A 12,692-nucleotide genomic window follows, 5' to 3' on the forward strand; every position below is an offset into this window, starting at 1 on the left:
ATTCTCAGCGAGCCCTCCCCTTCAGGACACGCGCGCCCACACGCATGCGTGCGCAAAGGCGGCAATACAAAACAATACCGTATGATGAAAGCATTCAACAAGACATCACGAGTCATAATTACTGCTCAATGGCACCACGACGGGTAAAAATCCAACGTGGCATTCCAGAAATTCAGTGAGTTGAATGACCAAAATCAAACAGCGAAATCGTGACTACAAGTTATGCTGAAAATTCCCATAATACATTTTTCCTAAACAGCGGAGCCTTGAGAGATTTAAATTTGTTCTGTCAACACGCTTGTCAAATCATCTTTCCCACTGAAATAAATGAAAATGCTATTCAACAACAAACAAAATAAAACAAGAATAGTGTTGTGTTAAAAGAGCACTCAATAATTATGTACTTTATAAAAACATATATAATTAAATCATGAAACAAAATGTAAAGAATTCAACCCTTTTCGCCACTTGCTTTAATTTAATGGACATTGTGATGGTCCTTCCAGTGTGTGTGCATTGGCCACCTGGGGGCAGTTTAACACAGACATATATCCACGGAGCTGGTCAGAATTCCCGAGTAAGCTGCAGTAACGGTCACTCTACGCAAAGGATAAAGAATATATATATATATATATATTATAACATTGCGAGACCAATGCTATTATTTAGGCTGTCTGACGTATGACCTGAAGCAAAGCTATTTGGTTGTGTTAAATACACGTCATTCCACTTTAAACCGCATACACTCCTTGAAGTCTCAGCGCCCTTTGCACAATGGTCATTGCACCGGACTATTGCAATATTAGTCGTTCGAACTGCTCTAAGTGCTAGAGGACTCTGCATCTTTTTGCACAATTGTTTTTTGTCAATGTCTTTATGTCCCCAAAGTGTTCTGTAAATTGACTGTCTGTTGTACTAGAGCGGCTCCAACTACCGGAGACAAATTCCTTGTGTGTTTTGGACATACTTGGCAAATAAAGATGATTCTGATTCTGATATGCCATATCCTGAGTGGACACCTGGTACTCACTGATAAGTAAATAAACATCCCCGGCCACTACTTTAGGAAATATGATATTCCTAACAGGTTTCAACTCACAGGCTCGAATGTAGGTGCATACTGTCTTTAAATAAGTGATCCACTTACCTCCACGTTCTCCTAAATTAAATGTGTTCTGTGAGGCCACAAGTCGGGTCAGTAACTGTGTTGAGCTTGGCTGTGGCCCAAAGTGAATTGTCCTGAACGCAGCTGCATTTTTTTAATTTTTTTTTTAAAGCATGCCAGTGCATTAAGCACTGTGACATATTCATTCATTGGTGTTACAAATCTAAACCAGCCATGAGGGAAACTACAGTAGCTTGAAAGAGGTCAACTGACCCAAAAATAAAGCACTTACAGTAAGTGAGCTTATGAAAGAAATGAAATACAGTCGGGTTGTTTCACAGTAACCATTCATACTGAGGCTTTAGAAGTGTGAGACTTTAGAAGTGTGATGATAAATATGCCACGGAGCACATGTCAGGGGGATAGAGTGTACTCGGGGTGTGTGTGAAGGTATTCTTAGCACTGATGACAGTGCAGGCCAACAAATCCATTCGCTTCTGTATGGCAGAGACCCAAGACTGAGAACTCCTGCCAAGCGCTTCATCTTTGGTTCAAACACAATGTGTGAGGTGTGTGAACACAACGTATTATGTCTTTTGCATCCAGCTGTAGGAAAAAAAAAAAACAAAAAAGTAAGGCCCAACCCATGCTTAAAGATACCTTTATGGTTTAATATGATTGGATGTGAGTGTGTGATACAGTTCATCAGTAGCTGTAGTGTTTGGGGCAACTGTGGATAGGTGGTTAAACATTAGGCCCGTGAATAACAGAGCCACAAGCTTGACGATGGGTTCAATGATGGGAATTTGGTTCTTTTCAGAGAACCAACTCTTTTGGATTGGCTCAATAAAAAGAGCCGCCTCTTTCGGTTCTAGAATGGCTCTTCTGAATTTTTGTTACTTAATTTATTATGCAAAAATAATGTAAAATTATGCATATTTATGTTAAAATGTGCAATATTTCCCATAATATTATAAAAATATGCCTTTATTCATTCACGCTACTTGGTGCTACAATACAAAAAATAAAAACATAATTATTTCGAGTGTAACTAATACATATTGTTTTCTGTAAAACAAATTTAAAGTGAAACAACACAGAATCACTGCAAAACACACAACAAAATATACAGTAAATTAAATGTGGAGGGAAAAAACAATAACATTCAGATAACTTATCTATAGTTAAATTGCTCCGCTTTGAGGAGCTGATCTGGTTTCTTCTGTCATAAATTTTTTTCTTCTGTTTGGGAGAAGGTTCTCTCAGAAGGGACTGACATTACTACAATGTGCAACAGTTGCATTAGACACACTGGAAATTTCATTAATACCAGGTTCAAATGCTTGTCTTTTATTATTCTCATTGCACGGATGGGTGACTAAGCGGGTTGTGCAGCCAGCCCGATGAGAAGATTCCCCCCCCCCCTGCAGACTTTGGGCTGCCTTTGTATTGTCAACAAAGTTGCTATCACTCATTTTCGTAACCTTATCAGCACGTTCGTGTTTTCTCTCATGACCCCTTGCTTTGTTTCTCTCTCGTCTTATTCCTTCTCCTGTGTGCTGCTGAGTGTGCTCTCACTTCTCCCCATCTCTGCTCGGCGCAGTCAGAAAGCGAGACGACGCCACACATATTGACCAATCACGTGCGGGCTCTCTCTTCAGCGAACGATGAAAGCGGCTACCAATCACGAGCCGAGAGTCATCGTTCACTTCAGAGATCCGGATCTTAGAGCAGTTTCGTTCGCGACCGACACATCACTAACAGCTTGAGTTAACCACATTGCTCAGCCCAACTGCTTTTACTGCACAGGTTTTGTATATGCACGCACACAACAGGAACTTGTGGTCACGGTAGATTCATCCATCCATCCATTTTCTGAGCCGCTTCTCCTCAGTAGGGTCACGGGGGTGCTGGAGCCTATCCCAGCTGTCATCGGGCAGGAGGCGGGGTACACCCTGAACTGGTTGCCAGCCAATCGCAGGGCACATACAAACAAACAACCATTCGCACTCACATTCACACCTACGGGCAATTTAGAGTCTCCAATTCATGCATGTTTTTGGGATGTGGGAGGAAACCAGAGTGCCCGGAGAAAACCCACGCAGGCACGGGGAGAACATGGATGGGGACATTAAAACCCATCAACATAGGTCAGACTGGTCCAACTCATTGCAGCTATGGCAGACTGGACACAGGTTGCCTAAAAAGTAACATTTCTGCACTGTCAAAAAGTGAGGCACCAGCTGATTCTTTAGATAGCAATTGAGTAGATGGATGCCAGTGTAATACCTAGGGGGTTCCAGATGAGTATAAGGCTCTGTGGATGACTCAGAATTGTAAGTTGAGAAATCCCATTGGTGGTCTAGTGTGAGCAGTACAGTGGCTGGCTCGTGGGGGGAGGTTGTATTTTCTATCATGTCCACAAGGTACACTATCCCAAGGTCAACTATGACCATACCTCATTTAACAGCATCAGAGGGATTTTTCTTCTCCTTTCTGGGAACATGAGCTCGCTCCAATGTTTTGATGTAGCCAGGATAAATCCTGTCCAAGGAGGGAATTCTAGAAGTGATTGTTTGTTCACTTGATTGTACTAATGCTAAATATGATTAGTAAACTTAGCTACACATGCATGAAGAGTGCAATTGATTAAGTCATGGGTTTAATGATTGATTATCATTCCATTATTGGGGAAGGTTGTAAAGGGGTTGGTAGTTGTTAAAAACCATGGGAGACAGAGCATCTCTTTTTGGGCAGAGATTACAGGAGGTGAGCCATTTGTGGCCGAGGCGTATGCAATGAGATGACGGCATCCCGGGGACCGCATTTGAGGAAGGACGCCGTTGTAGCGGAGATTAAGTCCATCCAGTCTTCTCGTTTTGCGACATTTTTGTTTGATTTAGGGGTTGAGTGACCCCCAAAAGGGTGGAATTACATTGGAGAAATAACACATTCTTAACTTTGACACGGTTAGACGAGATCACGATAAACCACTGTGCAGTACGAAACATGTTTGGCTCAAGGGTGATTGCTGTCTGCCTCAAAGGTGATTGCTGCCGGTCTAGGGTAATGACCACCAATGTACATGAGCTAAGATGTCACTTGTTAAGCTATATAAACTGTGTGTTGAGTAAACCAATTGATTCCCTAGTCTCACAACCAACATGATGTGTGTTTATTTTCCACAGCACTAGCAGCCATCATCTTCCAGAATATTGGAATGCTGATCCCAAAAGTCTTCACCTATTATATCAGAATGGTAGGCCTGCACACGCCTCCTGCTCCGAGGAGTGCCACACACTTCCTTCCTCTTGTCATTCATTACTTCTGTGATGACAGTTTCATCATGCTGGAAAAACAAAAATATTTTTTCAAAAACATAAAGACAAGTTTACACTTTCAGGGAACATTATAGAAAATATATATTTTTTTAAATTGCTGATATATAAATACTTCAGCTCAAGATCTCAAGTAGAAAAAAAAAAAAAAAAAGCGTAATGAAATCTGACCTTTTCCCAGATGAGAGTGGTGCCTTTCCTATTGACAGCCGGTTCCTTGTTGTAGTTGATGTCAAACTCTGAGAACAGGATTTCATTTTTGTCAGCAGCTAATGTTCCCTGTATGAATACACAAATGTGATAGTGTGCGTCAAGAATGTATTAAATAAAAATTATGAAAAAACATGTTTTAAACGCAAACTCATCAATAATTAATTGTCATGTCTAAAACATTAAATGCACTGATATTTTTCAGTGGTTATTTCATAAGTAACTGTTACAAAAATGTTTTCGCGGTTGCCGACTGGTTAACACATCTGCCTCACAGTTCTGAGGACCGTGGTTCAAATCCTGGCCTCGCCTGTGTGGACTTTGCATGTTCTCCCCCTGCCTGCGTGGGTTTTCTCTGGGTACTCCAGTTTCCTCCCAAATCCCCCAAAAACATGCGTGGTAGGCTAATTGAAGACTCTAAATTGCCTGTAGGTGTGAATGTGAGTGCAAATGGTTGTTTGTTTATATGTGCCCTGCGATTGGCTGGCGACCAGTTCAGGGTGTGCCCCGCCTCTCGCCCGAAGATAGCTGGGATAGGATCCAGCAAGCCTGCGACCCTAGCGAGAATAAGCGGTACAGAAAATGGATGGATGGGTTACAGAAATGCGAAAAATTATGACACCTCCAGGTCGCTAGAAAGATAATTAACGCCATCTTGTGGCAGAAGAAAATAACTGCAGCTCTAAATATGGCACAGATTTGGCAAGAGAAGACTGTCAATGACCAACCTAACAACTTCCTGCCACGAAAGAAAAAAAAAACATTTATAAACTTGGTGGTGTATAGCTTCCAAGAAATAATTAAAATATTCATACTAACAGGATTTGTTTTTCATGAATTGATAAATTGCATTGTTTATGTTTCATGGTAAGCAACAGTGCACGATGAACCAGTTTGCTCCCCTTACAGTGTGCCAGCCACTAACAGTCGTAGAGATATTGTTATTTTTTGTAACTGCTTTTCAATTGATCAGAATCAGAATCATCTTTATTTGCCAAGTATGTCCAAAACACACAAGGAATTTGCCTCCGGTAGTTGGAGCCGCTCTAGTACAACAGACAGTCAATTTACAATTTACTTATTATATTACATATTTATGAACTAAAATTATTTTTCATTCAAATACTTACTGTAATCGGCAGTTTATTATTGCATTGGCATAGGTTAGTAACAGAGAGCAACTGTGTCGTGAACTCTATGATCCCCTGTATTCTTTATACATAGAAATACATATTTTAAATAAACCTTTAGATGACAACCCAGACATGACTATATACTGTACTTAACTTACTATACTTAACTATACTGTGCGTTGAATAGTCACCTTTAAGCGATCCTCTGCTTGAACAGTGGTTAGTCCACCTTTTTGTACAAGGGTCCAAAACACTGTGTTGTACAAATTATTTATGTGACCTGGAAGAGGCAACAAAGTCAGCCTTCAAAATCATTTGTTAATATCATCAGTGTAATAACAGTTGTAACATACTTACAGTCTGCTTGCCTCCAGCTCAGATAGTCTTTCAGGTTGCGATTGCTAGGATATAGTACCACACGTCCATCAAATCCTGGCGGGTAGAGGAGAGGCTGCTCTCCAAAAAAGTATTTCCAGTGAAAGACATAAGACGACGAGAATTGCGAGGCCACGAGGGTCATCAGCTTGCTGGCCGGAGAAAACAAGTCAGATACACAACAATACGAGATGATAATACACAGGCGCGCGCGCACATACACACATGTACCTGCCTCTCCTCTTGAACCAAGTGGAGGTCCTCTTAAAAACAAAACTGAACTCATCACTTTGTCCATAGGCAATGATAATATCCTCTAGCTCCTCCATGACTGAGCGGGCGCTGCGGGTCATCAGACCCAGGGCCCTGTTGTCATTGGGCTTGGTGAACTTGTGTTGCTCTGCAAACCTGAAACACAACAGAGATACAGTTAAATACGATCTATAGTTTGATACAATTACTTTCCTACAAAGATCACTGATGTGCATCAAGTAAAGGACACCCACCTGTGGAAGTTGCGCCCATCCAGCCTCACGACAATGTAGCAGTTTCTCAGACATGTGTCATCTACTTCAAAGTTACGCACATATTCAAACTTGCTTTTAGCCATGGCACTAGTGGAAGTAAATAAACAGGCCAGGGATCTGACAGCACAAGACTTGACACCTTTGCGAAGTCTGCAGAAATTTAAAATCTGCATCAATCTGTTCATGCAACAAAACAAATTTATTAACAATTGGTGTAATATGTTCTCATTTTAATCCAATAAGGCCTTAATTAAGTAAGGGAGATTTTACGAGTGGGCAATGGGGGGGCTTAACAACATCCAGTATGTTTACATTCAGTGTCAAACTGTAGCATATACTGTATACAGAATTTTTCCAGATCAATGTAACAAAACATAGTCGAATCAATTAAAATAGCATACAGGTCTTCCAAACGCCCTGAATGAGATCAGTCAGAGTCTGTGTATTTGCCTGTATTCTAACTAAGCGACAATACAACAAGAGACAAGAATTACAATGCTCTTAATAATAATCAGCATTACGACAGTCTTTTTTTTTTCTAAGCAAGCAAGTTTACCGCACTTGAGACGACGGATATCTTTTAGGCCAACTATAAGCAAAATAACCGCATTAAAACCTGCCTTCTGTCGCTGTATTTACTTGATAGTCTAACTAACTGGTCCTCCTAAATATTTGCTCCGTCACTGTGTACCGTCGCACTGACAAAACAGACATTATGATCACCGTTCCGGATTACTAACACCTTATATTAACAAACACATACAAGCCAATGTTCTCACCGTGTGTAGTTGTATAAAATCATAATACACTGAATTATAACTGGAATTTAGCATGAGTGACAAGACATATTGATTTTCGGCTAAATATATTACGTTTAATACAGAGGTTTCTGGAGAGAATGGGCGCACGTAAAGATCGTCTATTTAGCGCACTGAAATAGAGAGGTCACTTTTGTAGTGTCGTTACGGACGACATTTTGCCACCCCCACACTCCACCCTCCTTGAATATACAATGTATTATGCGAAATATTACTGAAAATGTAGACATTACAGATATTAAAACGCAGGTGATACGTTTAAACGAACCAGGCAATCAATGGTTCCTAAATGTTGCAGAGTGAACTCTTTCCCTACAAAACTTTGTGTAGTTTCCCATGATGCCTTACGATATGTGTTCGCCTGCCTGCGGTTGTTTCAAACAAACATGGAGGAGAAAGAGAGGGACAGGAGAATTAAGGAGCCAGATAGTAAAGAAAAACACTCCGCTTCCAGCGCTAGTACCTCATCTGTGGCACGGGACGATGACGCTTCTAAAATAGACGTGTGTTCTGAAAAGTTCGACCCACTTTTGGCCCTGTACTCGCCCACGGTGCCGCTGCCTTTTCCAAACATCAAATGTTTCAACAATGTCGCCGAGTACGAGGGGTTCCTAAAGGGGGGCCGGGGTAGAGCCAAGCCGGAAAATGTGGAGAAAAAGCGACTGAAGGCCTTGAAAGGGGTCGCCGACCCGGAGCGTATCGAGAGACTCAAGAAGCTCATGGTGACCAAGAAGTCAGTGGATGAGGACGAGGAGCGAGGAAGCAGCAGCCGCACACCACAACCACGGCGACACAAGACCCCCAAAAATGTCCTGACTAGGATGACCTGTAGGTTCAACACACACCATTGATATTACACTTATAGAAAAAGAAAATTCCTCATACTTGATTAATAAATATATGGATAATAATGCACCACTCAGAAAGCCTCAGTAATATTCTGCTGTCGGTTACATTTTCAGGATGAACCAAAAATGCACTGTAATCTTTTCAGGTGAGCCTAATTTGATTTTCTCTAAACGTTTGAATGCACGTGTTCAACGTTTCAGAATTATTCTTTTTTTTGCACAACTAGTCGAGAGAGCGAGACTGGAAGAGACATAGAAAGGCAAACAAGTGGACGTCCTTAGAAATGTATTGGTCGAGTCACGGCTCAAACGCCTGTTGGGAATTTTGCTACTCAGCTCCTTGTTAAAAAGCAGCAAGTTGTGCAAGTAGTACTGATAAGTTGGACAAACGTTTTGAGAAGGTCAAATTAAGTTTACCTGAAAAGTGCATTTTAGGTTCACCCTGAAATCACATCCAAAAAAATGTACCTAACCTTTTGTAATCATTGTAATTATGAGAGTACATTGGTTAGTGCCAAGTGATGCCTTCTCCCTTTAATTCACTTTACATCATAAAACTGAACTATTGACTAATAGACAGGGAAAAAAATATTTTCTCCCAAGTATGTTGTTGCTATTGTATTGGATTAACAACAAATCAGTTACTAGTTATATACTATAATCTTAAAGCATATGTATAGCTATTCAGTATACATATAATCAACCATAGAAGGCATTACAGTTATTTTAACTCACCTTACCACACACACCTAGACAAGGATGCTGCCTACCTAACACATATCCCTCCACAAATATTACTGCTTAAACTGACATGAAATCTGTTTGTGTGCAGTATGCAAAGGCAGCCCTTTGGGTGAGCTGCACAAATGTGTGGAGCAGAGGATAAGAGTCAAAGTTCACATCAGGACCTTCAAAGGACTGAGGGGCGTGTGCTCCGGCTTTGTTGTGGCCTTCGACAAGTTCTGGAATTTGGTGAGCGCTTCGATGTGACTGCGATTCACGATGGTTGCTGATTGCTGTCTCGTTTCCAGGCCATGGTTGACGTTGATGAGACGTATAGAGAGCCTCTTCTTGGGAAGGCCTTGCACCATGAGAAAGCCCTCACCATTTCACGGGTATTTACTACTTTGTCATTGTATGTCTGATTAACATCTCTCGGTATGGTGCACTGCATTTCTACATCTAAGCAAATTATCTTTGAGAAGGTGGTATTTTAGATCCCAGCATTGGATATCCTTGTAATAATAGAAAGGGTCGTGCAAGTGCCAAACCTTTCAGGTGAAGCTGGAAGTTAACACAAGTGAGGGGCATGCTACATGAACTGTATTTCCTCAAAAAGGTCATTTTGTTATATAACTGCAGAGCATACAAAGTGTGTTATATTTTTCAATTGTATTTTTTTCAATTTTTTTTTAAGAGGGCATCATTATTTTACAGCTTTGGCTTTGCAGTTTTTGTAAGCTTGCCCATGGTTCGCCAATTGACATCGGAGCAGTGTTGCAAATTTGCCGCCTGGTTGAGCATCATAATCTTCTGCCTGAAGACTTTGAACAACCTGAAGTGCAGTAAATCTTGATCACTCTCAGAAGAATCGGCTGAATCAAGCTTTTTTGAATGCTGAGTCCCAGTGTAGCCCTCCAGATAGACTTACCCTGGCTTTGTGTGAACGCTTGCCTCAAGAGTTCTCTGTTTTCATCCGTAGTGGTTGTAGCAGGCTTTTCACTGAGTGGTTTGTGTAAAACAGATCCTGTTTCGAGAAACCTGCCATAGATGGACGTTTCGGAGCAGTGTGATGGCCATAAAGCTTCTTTAAACTGGCGCTGAACTGCAGTCAGGGACAAAAACTTCTTGACTGGCAACAATTTTGCAACACTTCTCCAATAGCGATGGGCGAACAATGGGTAAGAAAGTGATATGCTTCAAAAAACTGCAAAGCCTAATCTATACAATGATGATGGCCTCATCTGTCCAAACGATACCTGAAATGAAATAGGGAAACCCCATATAATATAAATATGGATATACTGAATTAAAATATATTACAGTACATGTTACAATATACCAGAGGTTTGTTCTTGAGGGGCGTTTATTGGAGGCAAGGCAGGAAAATACACTTTAAATCATTCCTCGGAATTCTATTGTGGATAATGTTTTATGCACCTTACCCGATCCCAATGGGGCCGAACTGTTTGTGCAGCTCTTTGAGAAGCTGAAGCTCCAGGAGAGCTCAGGAGGGGAAGGAGAAACATCGAAGCACCGCGTCCAGGGAGAAAGCAGCCAGGGTCCCCCTTCAAACCCACAGGTGACTTCAGAACACTCGTCCGCTCACCCTGCCAGGCAGAGAGATGACAACAAGACATTGGCGCCACCAAAGGGTGCTAAGGCAGGTCAGGAGAAAGAGTGCAGGGCGTATGGCAAGGTCCATACTCGCCACATCAACCAGCTATTTATCCGGGGAGAAAATGTTCTCCTGATCAACCCTCAACCGCTATGACAGCCCGACGAGGCATTTCTTTTAGTGCCACCTAATCTAAGACTGTGTGTTATCATCTGCAGTTGCAATATGTTGAATGCACTGCAATGAACTCCCAGAGATCTCTGGTTCAATTTGTGAGAACCCAGAGTCGATCAGACCGTATATCATGTTGATATGTAAGATTTGCATTGTGTTCCACGCAAATCACCTTGTAATTGAGGAATTAAAGCTTGTTGCCTGTTAATGTTGGTGTCTTTCTTTTACATGTCAGGCGATCTTCCACATCAGAACTCAGTAATGCGCAGACCTCTGCCAAGGACGAATAATACAGTACGGATATGTCACACACATGGACACAAATAAATCCAATCATGGGAGTTTCAAAAAGTGATCTCCTTTACTGAAACACAACACATTTGTGACCAGGGGCCGGAGTTGCTCATTTGTAAGGACTTGGCCGCAAGAGGCTCTTCACACTAACACTTACCCTGCATACAGGCATGTGTATGATCTGGTTCTTTGGGTGGTGTGTAACACAAATATAAAGCAGTGCGAGTCTTAAGTGATTATAATGATAAAGTCAAATTATTTTTTAATTGAATGGTACAGAAACCCTTTTCCAGATTTAGATGACCCTATAGCTTTCTCAGGTGCCTTTATGGCCTTAATAAACAGCTCTCAACTGATGTATTAGCGCAGTCACTGTACATGAACATAAAAATAAATGCAACAGAATAAAATATTCATGGGTACAGTGCACGGATGTTACTTAATGACTAATAAATCCCACTTGTCCATGAACAGTATTTGTCCTACAATAAGCGATGAATGAGCGATGGTTAAAATGAATTGAAGGAGGATGGTTAGAAAGAAGGGAAAGGCTGAGGAGTCGAGGTTCAACATTTTTGCATTGCATTTAACAATATTAGAACACGTTTAAATATGTGAACACATAAGTTAAACATTAAAACATGAAGCATTTCATACTGTTCACGTGTTGGAGCATGTGGAAGTCAGAACCTTCTTGAAAATTGTATATTTAAAAAAGTAAAAATTTTGTCATACCTAAAGAGTAATTAAAAGGTAAAAAATATCCTTTTTTTTAATTTCTTTTTTTTTTTTTTTTTTTTTTGGACCTGTTCGGTTGCTAGGTCAAGCAGAATGGATGTTCTGTTTCCCTTTTATGCCGGAACAGTTTTACTATGTCACAGTGGAGGTTTTAAGGTGCCGCTGTGGTTTCTTAGTATTATAATTTATATTTATTGAGAATCAGAGTCGAACAGAACAAAGTTTCTAGATGGGAGTGAGAGACGAAGACAAGAGACAAAGCACTAATTGTAAACAAGATAAGAAAACTAAATCATTACATATCTAGAACAATGAAACATTAGATATGAGTGTTGTATGGGGCAGTAGTGCTACATACACCCTGTGAGGGAAGTACAGGACAAGAACAGGAGAAGAAGCATGCAGGACAAGGGTCGTGAACCCGGCTGTACAACTCAAGTGTGGTGGGAGTGACTACGTAAATTATAAAAGTCTATAGGACGAGAGTGTGAGTGTGAGGGGATACCGAAGTAATTTGCATATTCATGAGTTACTTGTCACAATAAGTGAGTGTCCCCACACCTAGTGAAAAAGTCCCAGGGGTGTGTGCCTGTGGACGCATGAAAGTGAATCGACACCGTTTTGCATGCATAACGACTGACAGAAGTGTCCCGTAATTGCTGTGCCTGCACCCCGGACGCTGAGGACCCCACCAAATCAATCGAGAGGCGGGATCGGGCCCAGGAGTCCACACGAGAGCACCCCCGGCGGACGGGACACGTCCCACACCGACCCTGGGCGGTCCGCCGGCCCCA

The 12,692-nt window shown here is 41.3% G+C and overlaps 2 protein-coding genes across 4 annotated transcripts; one reads left to right on the forward strand and one right to left on the reverse strand.

Moving 5' to 3' along the window:
* Positions 1-2,095: 2,095 nt before the first annotated feature.
* On the reverse strand, positions 2,096-7,567 carry thg1l (tRNA-histidine guanylyltransferase 1-like). 3 transcript variants are annotated; one of them, XM_061685686.1, is made up of 7 exons: positions 7,468-7,567; positions 6,668-6,838; positions 6,393-6,569; positions 6,144-6,313; positions 5,978-6,066; positions 4,615-4,722; positions 2,096-4,454 (listed from the first exon to the last, which is right to left on the reverse strand). In XM_061685686.1, exons 1-7 carry the CDS (start codon positions 7,488-7,490, stop codon positions 4,296-4,298), a joined length of 897 nt encoding a protein of 298 aa, XP_061541670.1. In that variant the 5' UTR covers positions 7,491-7,567; the 3' UTR covers positions 2,096-4,295. The 3 variants fall into 3 exon arrangements, with proteins under 3 accessions (XP_061541670.1, XP_061541668.1, XP_061541669.1); XM_061685684.1 differs by having other exon boundaries at positions 6,668-6,865; XM_061685685.1 differs by having other exon boundaries at positions 6,668-7,561.
* Positions 7,568-7,865: 298 nt separating this feature from the next.
* On the forward strand, positions 7,866-11,074 carry lsm11 (LSM11, U7 small nuclear RNA associated). Its single transcript, XM_061686061.1, has 4 exons — positions 7,866-8,334; positions 9,187-9,326; positions 9,386-9,469; positions 10,552-11,074. Exons 1-4 carry the CDS (start codon positions 7,893-7,895, stop codon positions 10,846-10,848), a joined length of 963 nt encoding a protein of 320 aa, XP_061542045.1. The 5' UTR covers positions 7,866-7,892; the 3' UTR covers positions 10,849-11,074.
* Positions 11,075-12,692: the final 1,618 nt, after the last annotated feature.

Source organism: Phycodurus eques, chromosome 9 (assembly GCF_024500275.1).
Source record: "Phycodurus eques isolate BA_2022a chromosome 9, UOR_Pequ_1.1, whole genome shotgun sequence".
NCBI classification, from domain to species: Eukaryota; Metazoa; Chordata; class Actinopteri; order Syngnathiformes; family Syngnathidae; genus Phycodurus; species Phycodurus eques.